This window comes from Aspergillus tubingensis (genome assembly GCF_013340325.1).
Source record: "Aspergillus tubingensis WU-2223L DNA, scaffold_13, whole genome shotgun sequence".
In the NCBI taxonomy this organism is placed as follows: Eukaryota; Fungi; Ascomycota; class Eurotiomycetes; order Eurotiales; family Aspergillaceae; genus Aspergillus; species Aspergillus tubingensis.
In genome coordinates this window covers 1,093,401-1,112,876 of record NW_023336287.1, presented here as the reverse complement: position 1 = coordinate 1,112,876, position 19,476 = coordinate 1,093,401, and the positions used below count along the sequence as shown (strand labels likewise).

The window sequence follows — 19,476 nt, the reverse complement described above, 5'->3', positions numbered from 1 at the left end:
ATCCTCGACACTACTAGTACTACTCTGTAAGGACCTGGAACCTTACTTTCCGATTGGCCACAGACGATAGTTTCCACACCGAATAATCATGATCATATCGGTTAATCATCTTTGCCATCCCCCTTACTTGTATACCAATCCACACATTGTGGAACGATCTGAAAGGAGATATTCCATTACATTGCCAAAGACACGCACAGCCCCGGACTCCATTACCAGTGATTTGGCATAGCCTCAGAAGCTAACTAGGTAGTTAATTAACTACTATCTGGTTGTTGTTGTTGTTTCTCAACCCACTTAAATAAGCCTCGAAGTTAGGCGAGTGGGCGAATGAAAGCGGCCATCTGTCGCTATGTGCTCCACTTCCTGTGCGGGTACGATATTGCAATTAGTGGGGAGGATCATCGGTGAGGGTGGATTTGGAATTATCAGCAGGTGCCCGCTATATCCCGCTACTAAGGTCGGTTGATGGGGATGTAGTATTAGAAAATTGTTACATTGATATCTATGATATTTTTTTTTCTTTTCTTGGGGCTTTAATTGAACCCGTTTAGAGAAGGAAAATGAAAGAAGAATATGGATGGTATAATCAGAAAAAAGAAAAGGAAGGAAGGAAGAGAAAATAGAAAATAGAAAATAAGAATTAGAAATTAAACAGAAAAAAAGATTTTAAAGAAAAGCGTGAGAGAGAGATTTATTACCTTCTAACAACACAGGTAGACCACTAAGCAACATCCATTTACTTCTCCCCACCGAACCAAGCCTCATAATTCCCAAAATCATCCAGCTTATACCGCTCCAAACAGAGATGATAGAGAGCATACCCCTGAATAAACTCATTAACCCGTTTCAAGAGTTTAACATCACCCTGACACGCTCCACGCAGCCTCCGAATACAATCCAAACACTGGGCAGCTCTGATCTCAATAGCCTCATACTCCGAAACACCCAGACAAACACAAGTCTGTCTAACCCACGTGCCAGCCTCATTTCCCAAAACAGACTCCTTGTAGAAAGAAACTACATCATTCAACTGATCCACAATAGCAGCCATATCCGGAATCAGAGGAAAGTACGACGCTACATCCCAGGACCCAGGGAAATTGAGAAACGCGTAAGCTTCTCCAATGGCGCTTTTCTGTCGGAGAAAATCTGGAAACATAGAGGTGGATGAAGAGAGCATGAAATCATCCTTTCGTTCTTTTTGTTCTTCTTCGAGGATGTTGATGCTAACGTAATCCAAGACAGATTTCATGATCATGTCGCCGGCGAAGGTGTCATAGTATTGGGAGAGATCTTCGAGAGATGTGTACAGGCCGTTGAGGAATTTCAGGTCGGTAGACTGGCCGAAGAAGACCGATCTGTAACTTTTCATCTGGTCGCGGAATGATGCATCCGTGCAGATGTTGTCGAGGGAGAAGATGTATGCTGTCCATACTGCTATGGATAGCCTGAGTGGATCGTGGATGCTTGGATAGAAGCATTCTGCTACGACTGCTCCTGCTTCTGAGGAGGTGCGGACAACATCCTCTGACAGTCCGGAGAGTCTGAATTGGTCGAAGACTTCTTGGTGGAAGGCTTTGTCTTTGTGATAAGGTGGTAGATCTAGGAAAACCTCCTTTAAGAAGGGGTAAGTGATCTTGAAGAAGTCATCGGGATTCACGGTTGCCATGGTTATGGAGATCAGGAAGTTTGAGTTGTCTTTGAGGTGGTTTCACGCACAATTTGAGGGGGTATTTATGTCAATAATACACTACCATAGATCTCCGCCGCCGATAAGCCTCTATCTACTCGATTGGAAATCATTTGCTATACATGGATAGGAGTTCTACCATGTCAATCTATTACTAGATCAACTTCATTGTACAATCTGTAAGAACAGCCCGCCATTCTTGAGTAACATGCCCCCTCAGCGGATAATTGTTCCTTCCTTATGGGCTAATTTAATTGGAGTAAAAGTGGCACCTGAAAGGTCACTAGGTATTGTGCGACATTTGCATGAGCTATGGGTGAGGTCTTCACGGGGGAGAACCGGTAAGGGTGTTCATGTTGTGTAAGGGGACATGAAAGTAGAAGGCCTTATCTATGTCAGGACGTTATGCACAGCTCTAATCAGGGATTGATCAGTGGGTGATAGATGCATTAGACTTGGACGGATCGTCCAAGCCTATCTCCAGTGATGGTGGTATGGCTTTTGCGGAGGTAGGCAAGAACCTGCTTATTTCTCTATTCCTTCCATGAAGAATTATTCGGCTCTCACGGTGATAAGCGCTCGTGATTATATTCTACTATAGACATGAAGAGATACCGTAAAAGCTATACTTAAAAGCGCTAGTTCGTGTTTGTCTTTTTCTTCACCAAAGATAAAGAAAGCTTGGCTACATGGAAAAAAAAGTCTAGAAACAGCATATGAAGCACATGCAGAACCCACACTGACATGCAGTGCCACACTGGGCTTAGCGCATGAGACTTCGTTTCGAATGAAGCAAGGGGAGGCAACATAAGTGCCTACTAACCATGTTTGGGAGGATGCAGGACCCATTGTATGACAAGGCTGCATCATGCCAAATTCACTGAGCTCCACAGGGAGATCAAGTGTGAATACTTCCATGAGTTCCCTGATGTGGTGTGGTAGACCGATTAATACATTACCCTCGGAACCACTGATTATGAGATGGGAGTGGGTGAGCCAGATATAGAGATTGGATATGGTGATCACATCATCTCTCGAGGTTTCGTATGGGGTTTGTTTGACCACTGCCATTATATCATGGCAAATGTCCTGAAGGTGATAGCAATCACGAATGTATAAGATATCTTGAGTTGTACAAGGCCAGAGACTTACCCTGATCATATCCCTACTGCCCCTTCTTAGCCACACATAATATGGTGGAAATTAGTTTCAAATAATTTACCTAGAGAAACCTTGAATTCACTCCATTACAGCAGGGCTCGATTTCCATCAGTGGCTTAGCGAGCTAAACAACTAAACAACCCCATTCATTTCACCTTGAATTTTTTGGGCATCGGATAAAAGAATCTTGGTCACAACATTCGCTGATCTGCAATATACGCAATCTCCGAAATGGGACCTAGAGGCTCGAACCGATTCAGTTGAAACTCAAAGTTCTTCCATTGGAGTCTACCTGTTTTTCCAATGATTCCCACTCACTCAAGTCAACCCGAAGACCAACTTTAGACTGCTAATATACAGGGGAGAAGAGGTAAACAGGTAACTCTGACGAGACTGATAAACACGTGCATAGGGGGTCCCATCTGAATTGCCATATTGAGTAGGCTGTGTTCTTCGACTCTTCCTGATAGACTAACCCCGAACAGGCAGTTGAGATGCTCGGGAAGAGAAAATGCGGGGAGGCTATCCCTGTTGCAGGGATGATCATCTCAGCACTAGGCCGCTAGAGGCTTAGTCGACTAAGGTGGATGCCTCAGCCCCAGTCTCTGTGGAACGCGTCGAGATTCATGACAACACCTCAAGCCTGATCAGGAAATAAATTTGCGACTGCGGGAACTTCAACAAGGCTGACTATTTGGGGGCCGAACTCAGCCTCAACATGAAAAATTAACTCCGATTGTTTCAATTTGACATTGGGAGATTGCGGTCTGCGTGAGATGAACTTATAAAGAACTTTGGGGTACCTGCTCTCAACATGTCTTGGACCTGCAAGCTTCTCTCAATCACCTTCTATATTCCTTGAACTACTCTCATCAGACATCATGACGAGGCAGTCTTCTCTCGTTCCCACGCTACTATCGCTAGCCTCGCTAGCAGCTCTCTCACAAGCAGAGTTGGGCAAAATCCAATGGAGAGGATCTTGCAACTTAACCAGTTATCCGACATTGGTCTGCGGAACACTAGACGTCCCATTGGACTACACCGAGTCGAATTCCAGCAAGACCCTGACTCTCGACATTGCCAAGTGGCCAGCAACCAAGAAACCCGTTTCGGAGCCTATCATTTTCAACTTTGGAGGACCTGGTGTGAATTCGTTTGAGGGCCTCGGACTTTATGGAGAGGAATTCCAGGCGTAAGTTGCTGTCTAGCTTTATCGCATCTTATGCTGACTGACATTCGTTCTCTAGTATCCTCGGTGGTCACAATGATTTGATCGCCTTTAACAATCGGTTCGTGACAGTTGTTCTTCAAGTTGCGAACAAATAATAACTTATAATTCTTTCTAGTGGCGTTGGAGACACCCTCCCGTTTTCGTGCTATAGTGATGATGCCACCCGTGAACTCATCGCCCTCCAAGCCCCTAATGACGGCAGAGCGTCCAGCACGGCTTTGGGAGAAATCTGGGCGCAGAACGCAAACATCGCACAGGCATGCTATGCTACGAACAATCAGACTGGTAGCCTTATCGGGACTAGCTTTGCTGCGAGGGACATCGTGCAGGTCGCTGATGCGCTCAGTGGAAAGGATAGTTTGGTGAACTTCTGGGGTATGTATCACGGCTGCACCGAGACTATGCTTTTACTGACACTATATTTAGGATTCTCATACGGCACTACAATCGGTTCTGTTCTGGCAGCTATGTTCCCGGAACGAATGGGATATGTCGCGCTTGATGGAGTGGATAACCCCAGAGAGGCTCTCTATGGATAGTGAGTGGCCCTTTCAACTTTCCTAACCTGGTATATTCCAGACAGCTAATTCCTTCCGAATAGCAACGCACAAGCTGTTGTGGACGTCGACAAAGTTTTCGAGGGCTTCTGTGCGGGCTGCATGGCCGCACCGGACCTGTGCCCGATCGCCAAGGAGTACACCAGCGCCGCCAACTTGGAAGCTGCCATCTACCTGATGCTCGAAAACCTCAAGTACAACCCGATTGCCATTCCCGAAATTGGTGGCATTGTGACTTGGAGCGACGTCAAATCTACCATCTTTGAAGCCATGTACCTCCCCAGCTCCTGGCCCTTGACCTCTGAGCTTCTTTACTACGTGCAAACCCGGAACACAACAATCCTTGGGAACTCTGAGGTATACGAGACCATCAAATCTTACGGCCAATCGGCTTCCTTGACTTCGGCTTCCGATGAGGTCGGCACGGCCATTACATGCTCCGACAAGCATCGTTCAGCCACCATTAAAGAGGTCCTCCCCTACATTAAGGCCAGACAGGCCCTGAGCAAGATCTCAAGTGACGGCTCGGATGGAGACATGAGATGCGCACAGTGGAACCCGAAGATGTTCGCCAAGGAACGCTACTCGGGTGACTTTGAAGTCAAGACAGCTAACCCGGTGTTGATTCTGAGCAACACCTATGATCCCGCAACTCCACTTCCCGCAGCGAAGAACTTGACAGAAACTTTCGAGGGAAGTGTTTTGCTCGAGCAGAACGGATACGGTGTATGTTCTACTTTTCCATTTCATGTGAGCAAGCAGCTAACCTACTGGTGACAGCATACTACCCTGTCCATGCCCTCTCTTTGCACTGCCAAGGCCGTCCGGGCTTACTTCACCAATGGCACGTTGCCCGCTGATGGAACTATCTGCCAGGTGGACGTGCCTCTCTTCACGAACTTGACCTACAAGGACGTGTGGCCGAAGAGCTTCCAGCGGAGTGTTGAGTCGAGGGATGATGCGAGTGTCCTCAAGGCTTTGATGTCGATTCGTGATAAGATGTCTCGCCGCAGGATCTGGTAAGGGCATGCTATAGATGGGCATGTTAACAGCCCAAAGCGATGACTATGGATGATGTTCTTCATATATTTTTATTTTCTGCCGACTCCGGCATACGCACGTCATGTAATAGAGTCTAGTTAATTCTGCAAGGAAGTGTATATTAATTGAACTTGTACCGATACAGCGCTTCTCAAAGACTGGAACGTTCCGAAATACACGATACATAATCTAGAATTCTAGCTAACTTTGACAGTTACTCAGTAGCCTGGTGTCGATAGTAGTATACTAGTACAGTGATAGAGGCAAGTACCGTTTGTTATTTTGGGAGTGGAGTAAATAAGCAATGCCCCACAATGATCCGCTGGTTTGATTGGATGATTGTCCACTGTTGTTATGATCTGAGCAGCGGGCCTCAAACATCGCCGCCCAGTTCCTTGCTTACTGTCCCGCGGCATTAGCTTAGGAGGCACGGAACTTAAGCTGCAGGGCGGTCAGTTCAATTGATCTTTTGAAGTCATCCTACCGCTTCTAAGGAATTCAAGTGAATGCATGAAATGGAAAGTCCCTGATATAAACATGCCTGCATGAGTTCCGGCCAACAGAGTTTTCAATCAACAACTACTACCGCGCTTCTCTTTACTAAATGCCCTCATTTAATCAATGCACACTACTCTGGACTATCTACCTTGGGATTATTCTTAAGCTTACATCTTACCTTCCCAAAATTTCTCTCTTTTTATTGCCTTTGCCTTACCGAGTGATACCTGATCCCTTCAGCACCCGGCACACACCATGGATCAACCAACTCATACTATCGACCCCGAAGGAGATGTCATCATAGTCCTAAGCAATGCCAACTCCCCCTTCGCACCAGATGATCATGAAGACACAACTGCGAAAAAGAACTCTGACAGCGACTCAAAAACCTCTGATGAGGAGGAGGACCAACACCGCGAAAAGCGACCCCGACTTGTCGAAGAACAGCCTTCTGAGACGCCAACCGAAGATGGACACCTCAGCGAGACACCAGATGAGGAATGTTTCCGCATTCAAGTCTCCGCAAAGCACTTGATACTTGCGTCCCCGGTTTTCAGAAACATACTCACTGGTAATTGGAAGGAAAGTGTCAGTTATCTTCAAAAAGGCTCCGTTGAGATTGCTGCCGAGAGCTGGGATATTGAAGCCTTCTTAATATTCCTTCGCGCGATTCACGGCCAACAGAGCCAAATACCTCGAAAACTCTCTCTTGAGATGCTCGCCAAAATTGCTGTTCTGATCAACTACTATGACTGCAAGGATGCCGTGTCTATATTGACGGAACTGTGGATCAATGGTCTGGAAGACAAGGTTCCCGCAACATATTCCCGGGATCTAATGCTGTGGCTGTGGGTCTCTGCGTTCTTCAAGCTCTCTTCACAATTTTAAACGTCGACATCGAACGTTATGACACACTGTGATCATTTGATTACTAACCGTGGGCTTCCAATCCCTGAGAACATCATCAGTAAGGACACACAAACGCTAAATGGCCTTTATCTCTAATATTATCACAGACGTAATGAATGAACGTAGGAGTGGGGCTATTAATGAGATATTACTCCGTCTGAATAAAATGCGTGAAGATCTTCTCAGCGGCAGTCGGGGTTGCGACTTTGAGTGCAGATCGATGACGCTCGGAGCTCTAATGAAGCATATGCATTCTAATGATCTACTTCCACTAGAACCCGAGGCTCCTTTCCCAGGACTAAGTTACGCTGGGATCTTTGGGAAAATACAGTCTTTCAAATCACCAGAGTGGTACTCTGCCACCCGTTCGCTTTATTATGATAACGAATTCATAGCCGGCTCCTCCCCTCATAAATGTCAGTCTTCTTCCTTCGATACTGTTATCCAAGGAATGACAAATGCTATCAATGGCCTTAGTTCATCGATTATGGGCCTATGATTGTTCCAGAATATGTGAGGTTTTTGAATCTCCTTAGCATTTCAGTATCACATTGTTTTTTCTGTGGATGAATGATATCGCTGTTGAATGTCACTGGCTGGGATTCCAGCATCTTCTTGGGGTAGGAAAGCAGAGTCAAGATAAAAATTACTGTGTTTGGTCATTGAGCTGCCCGAATTGATGTAAAATTTGCCTTTCTGGGAAGCAATGTTCAGCTTTTGTCGACCTTGGACAAAAGCGGCAGGAAGTTTCTATATCTGAGAAATCTGCCTCGAATATACAGCTATCTCACTATTCATTGTGCCACTCAGCAGCCCCTGGATTGATCTGCATATTTAGATATTTTTACTGTGTATGATATGCTGATACCAAGAGCGGGAATGAAAAGAAAAACAATGATAATAAAGAAATAAAACAAAACAACAACAAGGTGCCAGGTTCCGCTAGGCACAATGAAGAGCAGAGCAACAGTATGTTCTAGGCTTTCATCTATCTAGGAATTTGGGGGGTGGGGGGATAAGATTGGCTTAGGTTAGATTCTCCGCGAACACAAAATAAAAGAGTTGGCTGGGAAGAGTAACTGATTTGATCAATATTAACTGCTCTGTATAGCAAACGTCAGAGCTCAGGCATCATATCCCAAGGTTCTTGCGCTCTTCTAGTCCAAGAAGTACGGGTGGTTTGCTTTGAGACAAGCCAACCTGCTCAGATGCATTGGCTCAGAGACCGAAACAACTTTCCTATGAGCAGATTCTCGATGCCAGGAGCAGATCTGGGATATCCGATAAAGCCGAATATGCGAGACCCTCGGACGGCACAATAGCCACCCGATCTTCTCCGCACGGACGTGGCTACGCGTGTCTCTAGCCACTAACACCAGAGTCGAGACGATTACGAAACCATCATTCATAGCCAGGATTGCGCAAGAGCTTTGACAGATGCGGGGTTCCCATCTCGCCATCGATGCTGATACGAGAGTGGTTGTTGTTGGAGAATTGTTGCACAAGTCGGGACGGCAATTGCGTGATGGCCGGGACTTATGCTTATCAACCCCATCCCGGTTTCCATATATCTCAGCCAATGTCCCAACTGCAAACTAGATTAGAATCACAGAGCATTCATTCTCATTCAACTGGTATCGGGCTTATTACACTGTAAATATCATGGCTCCTGGACTATCTGCAGATCTCCCCATTCACTCGCACCCCGCATCCAGTGGGGACGGCCCGATTGACCAACCACGGTATCCCACTCCACTGAAGCCCAGTGGTGCTTTGGATGAGTTCGCATTCGAAGAGACAACCCCAATCATTGGCCGCGAATACCCCACCGTCAATATCGTCGATGATCTCCTGAACGCTCCCAACTCCGATGAGCTGGTGCGCGACCTTGCTATCACGAGTACCTATCCCAATCTACCCTAACTGTATCTAGCACCATCACTAACTATGACCGACAGTCTCCCAGCGCGGCGTCGTCTTCTTCCGCGCCCAAACCAACCTCACCGACGACCTCCAGAAAGTCCTCATCCATCGACTAGGCCAACTAACCGGCAAACCCTCCACCTCCACCCTGCACATCCACCCCCTGCTGAACAACACCAATGAGTTCGGCACCGCAGATGCTGAAATCAGCACGATCAGCTCTCTCGCCCGCAAGAAGATGTTCGCCCACGATCGCCAACCCGACCGCCGTCGCTATGACTCAGCGCAATGGCACTCCGATATCCAGTTTGAGCCGGCACCAGCTGACTACACCTCTCTCCGACTAACCCAGCTCCCCAAAACCGGTGGAGACACCCTCTGGGCATCTGGGTACGAGCTCTACGACCGGTTTTCGAAAACGTACCAAAAGTTCTTCGAAGGCTTGACAGCGACGTTCGTGGGCGACGGCTTCATCAAGGCAGCGGAGAGAAACCCCAAGGAGTATAAGATATACACTCAACCTCGGGGAAGTCCGCTCAATGTTGGGGAGGATCTGGTGGCTGTTCATCCGATCGTGCGGACGAATCCGGTGACCGGGTGGAAGAGTATCTTTGCTTTGGGACCGTTCCCGAAGTATATCAATGAGCTGAATCAGAATGAGTCGGAGGAGTTGTTGAAGAAGTTCAAGTCGATTATTATCGAGAGTCACGATCTGCAAGTCAGGTTCAAGTGGAAGAATGAACATGATATTGGTATGTTCTATGCATTTGTTGTGTTGTTATTCTGGGACTAACACTCGATAGCTATTTGGGATAACCGTAGTGCTTTCCACACGGCTACTTTTGATTATGAAGGCCTTGGTGAGAGATTCGGACACCGGGCGGTCGGTATTGGAGAGAGGCCTTACCTTGACCCGAACAGCAAGTCCAGGACCGAAGCTCTGGCAGCTGAGGGCCTTCTTTGAGGTTATTGTCATGGTTATTTGTGTGCGTATGGAATTGAAGACAGCTTGATGTCGACGGCGGCAGGGCCTCTATCCGGTGGTTAGGATGATATGCTAGTACCTATTATTTCGCTTATGACATATACACTGCTGTTTGGTTAGACGCATAAGACACCTTACGTCAATGATTTCGTCGGTAGATCTCTTTTTTAAAATTCAATTCTTCTGGATTATATCGATCTCGGGAAGTATATAGTATTTTTCTGTGTTTTTAGAAATAGTACCTGTAACAACACACCTCTGAATATATATGTTGGAGGGTACATGTTAAGTTCAGAGTTTATCCAACTTGATTTTCGTTTTTCTCGTTCTTTTCTTTTCTCCTTCCTTTAAATTTACTATTTCCCCTTTAACTTTTTGAATATTATTTTTCTTTTCCTATTTTGCATCATATGCTTCGATAAAAACATGATTTTCTTGGGGCTCAGACGGCGGATAGAGAAGCAAAAAAAACGGGAAAAAAGATAATGAGCCCAGCCCGGCTCGATCGGACAACCTTACGATCTGGAGTCGCTGTTGGAAATCTGTTAGAGGATGTTTTTGCAATCCGATTGGATGCAGGTGAACTTACTACGCGCTACCAATTGCGCCATAGGCCCATTTGTTGGTGAATGGATATCATTAAAGTGCTTAATGTAAATCAAAGGCGCACAACAAATGGACCGATGCTGCGACGCGTAGGTGTTCCTCAACCATCAACAAGGAAGGGAAATGACAAAATCCGAACTTGGGAAAAAAGTCAGATAAATTTGATCCGATAAGCTTCTAACCATTGAACACTTTTCTTGGAAGATGTTTGATCAATTCGGTCCACCACTGCGTCCAACCTCCCTCAATCCAACCTGATACTCAACCTTCTGCTCCACTTCACTCTCCGTCGACGACTCATACTTTTTATTGATATCCTCCAACTCTAACTTCCTCGTTTCTGGAATAAAGAAATACCCAAAGATGACCGAAACAGCAGACAGTGATCCATAAATAAAACCCAGCTTACCACCAATATCCACATGACCGGGATCGTCTGCGGTTTCGAGATAGGGGTAAGAGAAAGTCACGGCGAACCTGACAATCATAGTCCGTCAATTTCCATGATCTGGAATAAATTTGTGCAATGGTATGCGTGGAGGGGAACGTACTCAGTGATCAGTTTCACAGTATACGCGATTCGCAGAGTCATTTCTCTCAACCCGGCCGAAGGCAATTCCGCACCGAGCACATACACTAACGGCGCCCAGGCAAGAGACCAACCAAAGCTGTAAAGAAGCAGCATGGCGACGATGCCTTCTTTGGCAGCGGTGTTACTGGGGTCTGCGGTGCCGAGACCGCCCATTGTCATTAAGGAGGCCGTTTCGAGGAAGCCGCTTACGTGGAAGAGCATTCTGCAGTTGATAACGAGCGTCAGTGAACACTGAATCAGAAAAAGAGAAGATGGCATTCACTCACCTTCGTCCAACCACATCACTCAACGCCGTCGAAATAACCAACGCCCCAATATCAGTCGCGTTAGTACCCAACGTGACACTAAACGCATTGACCGATTTCAACTGCTTCACGAAAAGCGTCCCATACTGACTCGCAAACGCCTGCCCCGAAGCCTGCTGAAAGAAGTTTGCAGCGGCAACAACGAACGTACGTTCACGATTCCCCTTAATGAAGAGATCCTTGAAGCTTTTCTTCTGCAGCTGGGCCGTGACTTTCTGCGCCATTTCGTCAAAGTCCTCTTGTATCTCATGTTCGGGTGTGTTTTTCGATCGGTATCGTTTCAACGCTTGCAGTGCATCTTCCTGTCGGTCGCGGAGGAGCAGCCATCGTGGGGACTCGGGTATTATCCAGACGAGCCAGATACAAATGAATGGGATGACGAGAATCAAGCCGAAGGGGATTTGCCATGCGGCGTTTGTTGAAATGCCTGATGTGCCTCGTGCGATGCCAGTTACTACTAGGCCTCCGATTTTGATGCTGAGCCAGTATAGAACGCCCATGGCGCCGCGGACGTTTCGGGGAGCGAGTTCGGCGAGGGTGGTTGGGATTACGGCTAGTTGCATTCCTAGGTAGATGTCTATAGAGGTTAGATGTTGGTTTGATTTTTATTTGGGAGATGTGAGGAAATACTGACAGTGTAATGCGCGACCGGTTAACAATTGTGCGTCTGTTTTGGAGCTCACCACCACTGCTGCACTGCCTAGTGCGTAGAGGTTCATGCTGAAGATGCACCATTTCCGACCATAAGTATTGCTAATATAGCCTCCTAAGAACACACCTATGGCGAACAAATCAGTCAAATACTCCATAGCCCTGGAAAGTACGGCTCTCACCGACAATCTGCGTCCCCGCCTTTAAACTATTATAAAGCGAAGTAAACAACGGCTTCACCTTATATTTCCCGGTACTGGGATGATAAACCCCAAACTGACGAGCAAAAGAATCCATAGCCTGACACGAAGAGAACGCCTGATCGCTGAACCCATAATTAAACGCCGAAACTGCCAGCAGCACGGTCGTGAAAATGAGCATCCGGCTCCATTGTTTCTGAGATGCCATTTGGAGGCAATCTATCGTTGAGATAAATTCCCTTCCAGAAACATCTATCAATCAATCAATCAGATAATCAAAGGCCGAGATAATCAGATATGGTGTAATCAGATCATCAGATAATGGTGGCGAACGGATGGCTTGGCTTTATACGTCGCAAGGTTTGCAACGTGGGCGGGATAGCGGAGGGTTTTTCTCCCCCGACCCTCCCCGACCGGTGAGATTATGAACGGACTAGTCCAGTAATTCTTGCAGCCTGCATCGGCTATCATCGCTCGATTTAGTATCGGTGGCATGGTTTCGTGTTTGGGGGTTTATCCATCATCTCGGGCTTACGAGGCTGTGAGGGATCGGCCTATTACAGATCCCACGCTGATCATGATGATGAGTGTCCAATCATCATGACCATTATGTCTAATTGCTTCCAGGTGACACAAAAGCATGGCGACCGCTATGCATAGTACGCCTTTGATCTTCTTAATGCCTTCCTCATGCTGCTTTCCCCCTTAACCGCGCTTTCCTACGGCGTACCCCGATCATACCCCGATCAATCTCTTATCTTTCTCCGAGTCTTCCGGTACTGGTACCGTACTGCGTCCTGCAGGCTTACCTTCTCAGGCGACATTGTCTCAGGTTCCCACTGCACATACAATATCCAGGCTTCGCCTGTATCAATTGAACGAGAGTTCTATTCCATGAACAGCCTATATGTTCATAACAAAGACATCGAACCACTTTCTCCATACTGCCAAGCTTGCCAAGCTCTTGTATAGGGCTGTAGGGCTGTAGGGCTGGAGCCAAGTCCAAGACCCTTTGTTCCCATCAGCGGCGGGTGGTTATTAATACGGTTTCCCGAATTCAATCTCCCATCTGATTACCGGATGTTGGTTCCATTCCTGCCCGGGGAGGGAATTTCCGGAGTCAGCGCACTTAAATGAAAATTTGAAAAATGAGGGGTAATGCATAATCTCGGATTTACATGGTTCTTTTTTTAGCTGCGTCTTTTGTTGGTGGACAACACCACACGTATTGGCTTCCATATGATCTCGTGTGCTGGTAAACCATGTTTCACAAGTTTTACAAGTTGCTAGTTGGAGTTATTTGGAGAGCAAGTCGGAGATTTACGAGCAAGTAACTTCATTGTAAAATCGAGGATGTTCACACCCGGGTCCACTGCGGTGGTGTTCGCTCTCACGGGCTGGTCACGTTGGTGCCCTGCCACCATACGATATGCTCAAGCTTTCAAGTAACACATGGCAGACGGCCCCCATTGTGCGTGGGGTTTCTCCCCTGCGAAGGATCTGACGGACTCCACACCGCCGCCCATCCTCCAATTCAGCTTGGCACTGCTGATATGAAGTAGCCTGAGGCATCTTTAGGCGGCAGTCATGATTGATTGATCGTGATGAGGGAGCTCTCAGGAACCTATAGATTGCTGGTAAGAAGAGAGAACCAAATTATCGATTGGCACGTCTCGACTATTCAGTGCTACCCATTGTCCTCCACAAAAAGTCCGAACGGACCGTTACGAAAGCCCGGGCGGTGGTGTGTCACTCAAAAACTGGGTAATCTTAACTATGTACAGCCTAGTCAGGATAAATCTGAGCCTAATCCCAGTAAATCCGGGGTAAATACTACAGAGAAGTCTGCATGGCCCAGTAATTGGAGTTCAGGATCTGGGTTTGATTAGCAACATTGTAGTAGCACGTATGTCATCGTATACGCAGGACCTGCACCCAAGTTCCGCTGAAGTATAGGGTATGTTGGTTTATGGTTACTTGTGTCGCACCAATATCATATTCAGTGTTCCATTTTACTACTATCATGAACCACATCTCCGTGGAACCCACACAGGCATGACAGGTTATATAGTCCCTATGAGAGCCATATCGTCACAGCAGTCTCCTATGTCCTTATGCCAATTGACTTGAAACACTACATCCACAATGCGCTTCTTAATCCTCACTCTCGCACTCCTCTCTACTATCCTAACTCTCCCCTCCATAACTCTCGCCCACCCAGCCCTCGGCACAGAACATCTCCAGCCCCGCGGCCAAAGCACCATCACCTTCCTCAGCTCCATCTTCAACAATGGGATGAGAATTTTCAGGCTAGACAAAACCGTCCGCTACTTTACACTTGAACGTCTAGACGACGTCAAGAGTCGTTCCTCAGAAGCACTCCAAAGCCTCGATGAAGCCATAGCAACTGGAAAATCTATCGGTCACTTCGATCCTGCAAGTAGTCATGCCATTGCTGCGCTGTGTATACCCCTGAAGGTGGTTTATGGGAACATGATTAAATCTATTCGCGATAAGGTATTACGGTTCTTTCCTTGACGCTCTTGTTGAGAAAATAGTATATTTTCCAATGCTAATGATCATCATCAACAGCGCGAGGAGCTAACCGCGGCGAAATACAAAGACGAGATGATAAAGACGCTAGTAGCTCTTCGGGTTAAGAGTCGGGAGTTTGCCGAACTGGTGAAGAAGATACTCACTGAGCCTGATGGGTCATATTGTCTGTACCTAGAAGATTTTGTTGATAAGCGGTATGCGAAGACGATTGATGAATACAAGGGAATCAATAGCGGTGATTCGGATGATGTGGAGGGGGATATCTGGAATGTGGAAGACTGAAAGACTGAGAATGGTATGTGGAAATTGCCCATGGAGGGGTAAGTGGCTAATTAGCAGCTGAATACGACATGGGATCCCACCAGCTTGATACATTAAAAGTTGTTAGCGAGAAGCAGGTACTTTTTGGACTACATGGAAAAAATATGTCACAGTTTTAAGCTAACTGACTCATGTATGCGTGCATAATTGTTATAGCTTGGACTGTGCAGCCGATTTCGGTCCTGGTCATCGACTACTGAACTTGGCCCGAAAATCTTAACCTACTGTGTAGTTCATGATGCTTTTCACATGATCTCCTAGAAGTCAATCCAAACTTTTACTAAGTCCCAAAAATAGTCCTATACTATTAACCATCTCGTTCTCGCCTAAACTATGATGCGCAGATCCCAGCCACAAAGTATGACGTAGTCACAGCAACACAGGCCAAACTCCGCTCACCGCCCAGTCACCGCCTTTTAATATACGGGAAAATTGCTGCCTACGTAGCGAAGAGTCTCGGCCGACGCATAGACCAACCACAACCACCACTGGCAGATAAAAATTTCACACAAAAAGTTCAAACAGTCATAATAATTGTTGCCGTGGGATATCTACATATACACAAATACAAAAAAAAAGGAAATATTAATCAATAGTCGCGAATCATAAATGGCCCCGTCGATACGCCGAGAGCGCCCGTAATGGAGATAGCCCGGGTTGCGAATTTCACCGAGCCGACCAACAACACATCAGGAGACAGATGTCGGCGTCAATTGAGGTGTTTATTTGTTGGCCAGGATGTAGCTATGACACGCGTCAGTTTTTGTTGTTTCGGGTTGGATGTAAGGCGGGAAGGAAAGGGCAGCAACACATACTAGGCGTGGATGACACCTGGTACCCAACCCAGGATACACAGACAGATGTTGATGAGGAGATCACAGCTGCATCCGGTGCGCATGAAGACACCCACGAAGGGGAGGAAGAAGGCGATGATGATTTCGCAGCAGCCGCTGTTGTGAGGTACTGATTAGTATCATCTTCATAGAGTGTGTGTAACAAGGTAGTGCATACACTTTTCCGGGCATGATGGCGGTTTGTGAAATATGTTGATAGAGGTTCTTGGGAAGATGGAAATTGAGCTTGTCTCGAGGATAGGAGAATGAACAAAATTTCAGAGTCTAGACGATGAAGAACAAACAAATGGTGGACGATCAGGGGATTTAAAAAGATCATAAGGAACGAGGAGTTGTGACGTCACGCTTGATGCTGCGTAGGGCTGAAAGTGGAGCTGACTCGCACGCCGTAAGAATGAATGCCCATCAGGATATGCCGATGACCATGTTTTGATGTAGCCTGATATTCTTGCGCAACCCTTGTCGATCCTGCGTCATGGTACCTTTATCTATTCGCTGTCATTCTGTGTGGTTGTTTCATGGTATGTTGTGGCCTGACTGGAAATCAACGACATGGCTACTGCGACGGGCGCGTACTTTGTCGCTTTGCTCTAGGGAGCACTCGGCTCAATAGAGTTAATCAAATACGAGTACGAGTGCAATAGTGTATAACTACAGATTATATGATTGGTTCGCTTGATTGACCCGCTATAGCTTATGCTCTTGTACCGCTTACATAAATAATCACATAATGTGCATAAAGCAATGGATAGTATAGACGCTGTATTTGCAGTCCAGACCTTCCTGGCTTCGAGAGATCATTTTATAAAATCTTTATAATACCAGCATATATCTCATTTGACTTAGCCGCAAGGCATCGTAAACATAGGGTGACAATTGAGTGCAATCCCAACGTGAGTCTTCCTACTCCTCCCTACATCAAATATATATATTGTTGGGCTAGTGTGTTGTTCCAGTTCCTAACTCCAGCTAGGTGGATATTAGCAACTCCAATGGAGCATAACGTGCCAATGACTTATGCGCGACTGTAGCACACTACAGATAAAGAAGCGACAAGGCCAGGAGTTCAGGTAGACCATCAAGATTAAGCTCCTTTGTCGTTGCCAAGGCCAACCCTCCCGGTCGGGTTCAACCTTTATCGCACGGGTTCAACTTTCTAAGCATCGCCAAGGAGCTCTCCAGGTTTGCGCCCTGCTCTCAAAGAGTATTTAGCCGCATCAATTATAGCTTGACAACATTTCATCTAATCCAAGAGATTCTACCGCTGTCTTCAAGAGCTGCAATAGGGCAGACAGCATAAAAGTCTACATATTATATGAGCTAGCTTCTAGTACTCTCGTTTTTATAGTCAAAATTGAACCATCAATTGAAAACATGTATGATTACAAGCACTTAATTCACACGACTTTCTTGGCCGTTTCTATATATCATAGTGATAGTCAAACATAAACAGAGAATAGACAGCCAAAGGAAATGCTAATGAATTACATAAAAAAAGGGGGAAAGTCCAAGTGAACAGGGATGCCTCCTATGACCAACGGCCAACTCATCCCATAAATTTGCTGCAGCACATAGCCTCAAGATCATCGCTATCCAGCACCCAAAACGGCCCGCTTTTGGTCCGGGCCCTTGACAGAATAGCCCCGTAAAAACAATTGAGGAAAAAATAAACAAGAGAAAAGAAAAAAAAATAGAAAATTGGAAACAAGAAAAAAAAAAAAAGCAAGGAAAAGAGAAAATGAAGGATGAGCAACGCCTTATACCCGGAAGTTCGACACTACTGCTCCACCTCGTAAACAAGCTTGAAACCGCTGACCTCCTTTCTGCGAATCATCTCCAATCCTTCTAGAATGCCGGGAAACCCGCCCGACATGACCTTAGCAGGGTGGTTCTTGAGGTTGCCCTCGAGCAGGTGCTTCTGGGCGCCGGCGTAGAGCTCGTCAGCAAAGACACGCGCATCGGGGTCAGCGTCCCGCCCGTAGGGGGCCATCCAGGTACTGCCGCGACCCTTGACAGTGGAACCCAGGATCCAGTCGGGCTTGACAACCCTGCGAGTGGCCTGCGCCTCGGGGTAGGGGTCCAGCGCCGTGTAGCGACCGCCCGCGCGGCCAATGGCCTCGTAGCACAGCTTCATGGACGAAGTGACGGTGATGCAGTCAATAGCGTAGGCCAGAGCGTTCTTGGTGTAAGACTTGATGTCCTTGGCGCAGTCGGCGGACCGGTAGTCAAAAGTCTTCTCGGCGCCGTAGGAGAGGACCAGCTCCTCGTGCGACGGCGAGCAGGTCGCGATGGGCCGGAAGCCGGCCAGCTTGAGCAGTTGCAGGGCCATGGTGCCTGTCGAGGTGCTACCACCGTTCACGAGCACGTAGGGCGGATTGGCGGCCGTGTTGGGCGCGGTCAATGTCCCGGGCAGTTTCATGGAGCGAAACAGGGCAATGCCTGCGGACGACAGAGACGTGCCTATGCAAGCGGCATCGGTGAAGGACATGTCATCTGGAAGACGCAGAGCCTGGGTAGCCACGGTCGAGGCGTACTGGCAGAAGCCGCCACCGCTGGGCCTCTTACGATCCATGCTGTCTGCGGTGCCCAGTACCCGGTCTCCCACCTTGAGGTCTTTCCTGGTAACACCAGTGCCAATAGCCACGACGACACCGGCAAAATCGAAGCCGAGAATGGCGTCTGGCACAGCGAAGCCCTTGGCCATCTTGGAATCGACGGGGTTGAGGGCCAGCGCAGCCGTCTTGACAAGCACGGAATCCGGTTCCAGGTCGATCACGGGCACATCGTGCGAGATGCGAAGGGTGCCCTCCTCATCAGCAGCGATGATGGCGGTCTGCGTCTTGGGGATGGGGGCGTGCATTGTGAAGGATGGTGAGGCAGGTGGCGTTCTTGGTGATGATGGTGGTGATGTTGCTGCTGTTCGCTTTTGTTGTTGTTGTTGTTGATACACCCGGGAGAGAAATATAAGGATGATCGGAAATGACAAGAATATGGGAAGAAAGAGAGAAAAGAAGTATAGGAATGCTTTGTAGTCGTCGTAAACCCGCGACAGTATTAAATTCGTACCTAATGTCTTCATAACAACAATATCGACATTTTTTTTCTCAGGCGGTGGTTGTCGACACCAAGATCTATATACACGGGCGCGATCTCGCACAAGTCTGCCTCGAGGGTGGCTCAGATGGGAATGAGAGAGCAACGTCTTCTCTCTTCTGGGGATTGGATTGCAAGGTTACCATCACCGTCTCGTTCGACTGTCGCGTTCGGGGCACTTTGCTCTGGGCAAACAAGTCCACATTCCCATTAAGGCATGGAAAGAGATGGCCGCTCGTATTGGCAAGGGAAAGGATGAAGCGGTTGTCTCAAAGAAGAAACCAGATGTTAGGGCGGGAA

The 19,476-nt window shown here is 47.3% G+C and overlaps 7 protein-coding genes across 7 annotated transcripts; 4 read left to right on the top strand and 3 right to left on the bottom strand.

Annotated features, from left to right (window-relative positions):
* Nucleotides 1–739: 739 nt before the first annotated feature.
* On the bottom strand, nucleotides 740–1,672 carry AtWU_10663 (terpenoid synthase; the record flags this gene model as incomplete). The annotated part of the gene is made up of 1 exon (XM_035505767.1): nucleotides 740–1,672. The coding sequence occupies one exon, from the start codon at nucleotides 1,670–1,672 to the stop codon at nucleotides 740–742; it is 933 nt and encodes a 310-aa protein (XP_035361660.1).
* A 2,063-nt stretch (nucleotides 1,673–3,735) lies between these two features.
* Nucleotides 3,736–5,665, top strand: AtWU_10662 (alpha/beta hydrolase; the record flags this gene model as incomplete). The annotated part of the gene is made up of 6 exons (XM_035505766.1): nucleotides 3,736–4,046; nucleotides 4,102–4,143; nucleotides 4,201–4,460; nucleotides 4,512–4,623; nucleotides 4,687–5,368; nucleotides 5,423–5,665. The coding sequence occupies 6 exons, from the start codon at nucleotides 3,736–3,738 to the stop codon at nucleotides 5,663–5,665; spliced, it is 1,650 nt and encodes a 549-aa protein (XP_035361659.1).
* Nucleotides 5,666–6,436: 771 nt separating this feature from the next.
* AtWU_10661 (putative alpha-ketoglutarate-dependent sulfonate dioxygenase) lies at nucleotides 6,437–7,069 on the top strand (the record flags this gene model as incomplete). The annotated part of the gene is made up of 1 exon (XM_035505765.1): nucleotides 6,437–7,069. One exon carries the CDS (start codon nucleotides 6,437–6,439, stop codon nucleotides 7,067–7,069), a length of 633 nt encoding a protein of 210 aa, XP_035361658.1.
* Nucleotides 7,070–8,752: 1,683 nt separating this feature from the next.
* On the top strand, nucleotides 8,753–9,977 carry AtWU_10660 (TauD/TfdA dioxygenase family protein; the record flags this gene model as incomplete). Its single annotated transcript, XM_035505764.1, has 3 exons — nucleotides 8,753–8,990; nucleotides 9,049–9,765; nucleotides 9,817–9,977. The coding sequence occupies 3 exons, from the start codon at nucleotides 8,753–8,755 to the stop codon at nucleotides 9,975–9,977; spliced, it is 1,116 nt and encodes a 371-aa protein (XP_035361657.1).
* Nucleotides 9,978–10,816: 839 nt separating this feature from the next.
* Nucleotides 10,817–12,560, bottom strand: AtWU_10659 (sugar transport protein; the record flags this gene model as incomplete). The annotated part of the gene is made up of 5 exons (XM_035505763.1): nucleotides 10,817–11,081; nucleotides 11,156–11,398; nucleotides 11,463–12,078; nucleotides 12,136–12,279; nucleotides 12,335–12,560. The coding sequence occupies 5 exons, from the start codon at nucleotides 12,558–12,560 to the stop codon at nucleotides 10,817–10,819; spliced, it is 1,494 nt and encodes a 497-aa protein (XP_035361656.1).
* A 1,937-nt stretch (nucleotides 12,561–14,497) lies between these two features.
* On the top strand, nucleotides 14,498–15,190 carry AtWU_10658 (cell wall mannoprotein 1 family protein; the record flags this gene model as incomplete). The annotated part of the gene is made up of 2 exons (XM_035505762.1): nucleotides 14,498–14,869; nucleotides 14,945–15,190. 2 exons carry the CDS (start codon nucleotides 14,498–14,500, stop codon nucleotides 15,188–15,190), a joined length of 618 nt encoding a protein of 205 aa, XP_035361655.1.
* A 2,670-nt stretch (nucleotides 15,191–17,860) lies between these two features.
* On the bottom strand, nucleotides 17,861–18,943 carry AtWU_10657 (zinc-binding alcohol dehydrogenase family protein; the record flags this gene model as incomplete). Its single annotated transcript, XM_035505761.1, has 1 exon — nucleotides 17,861–18,943. The coding sequence occupies one exon, from the start codon at nucleotides 18,941–18,943 to the stop codon at nucleotides 17,861–17,863; it is 1,083 nt and encodes a 360-aa protein (XP_035361654.1).
* Between the last annotated feature and the right edge of the window lie 533 nt (nucleotides 18,944–19,476).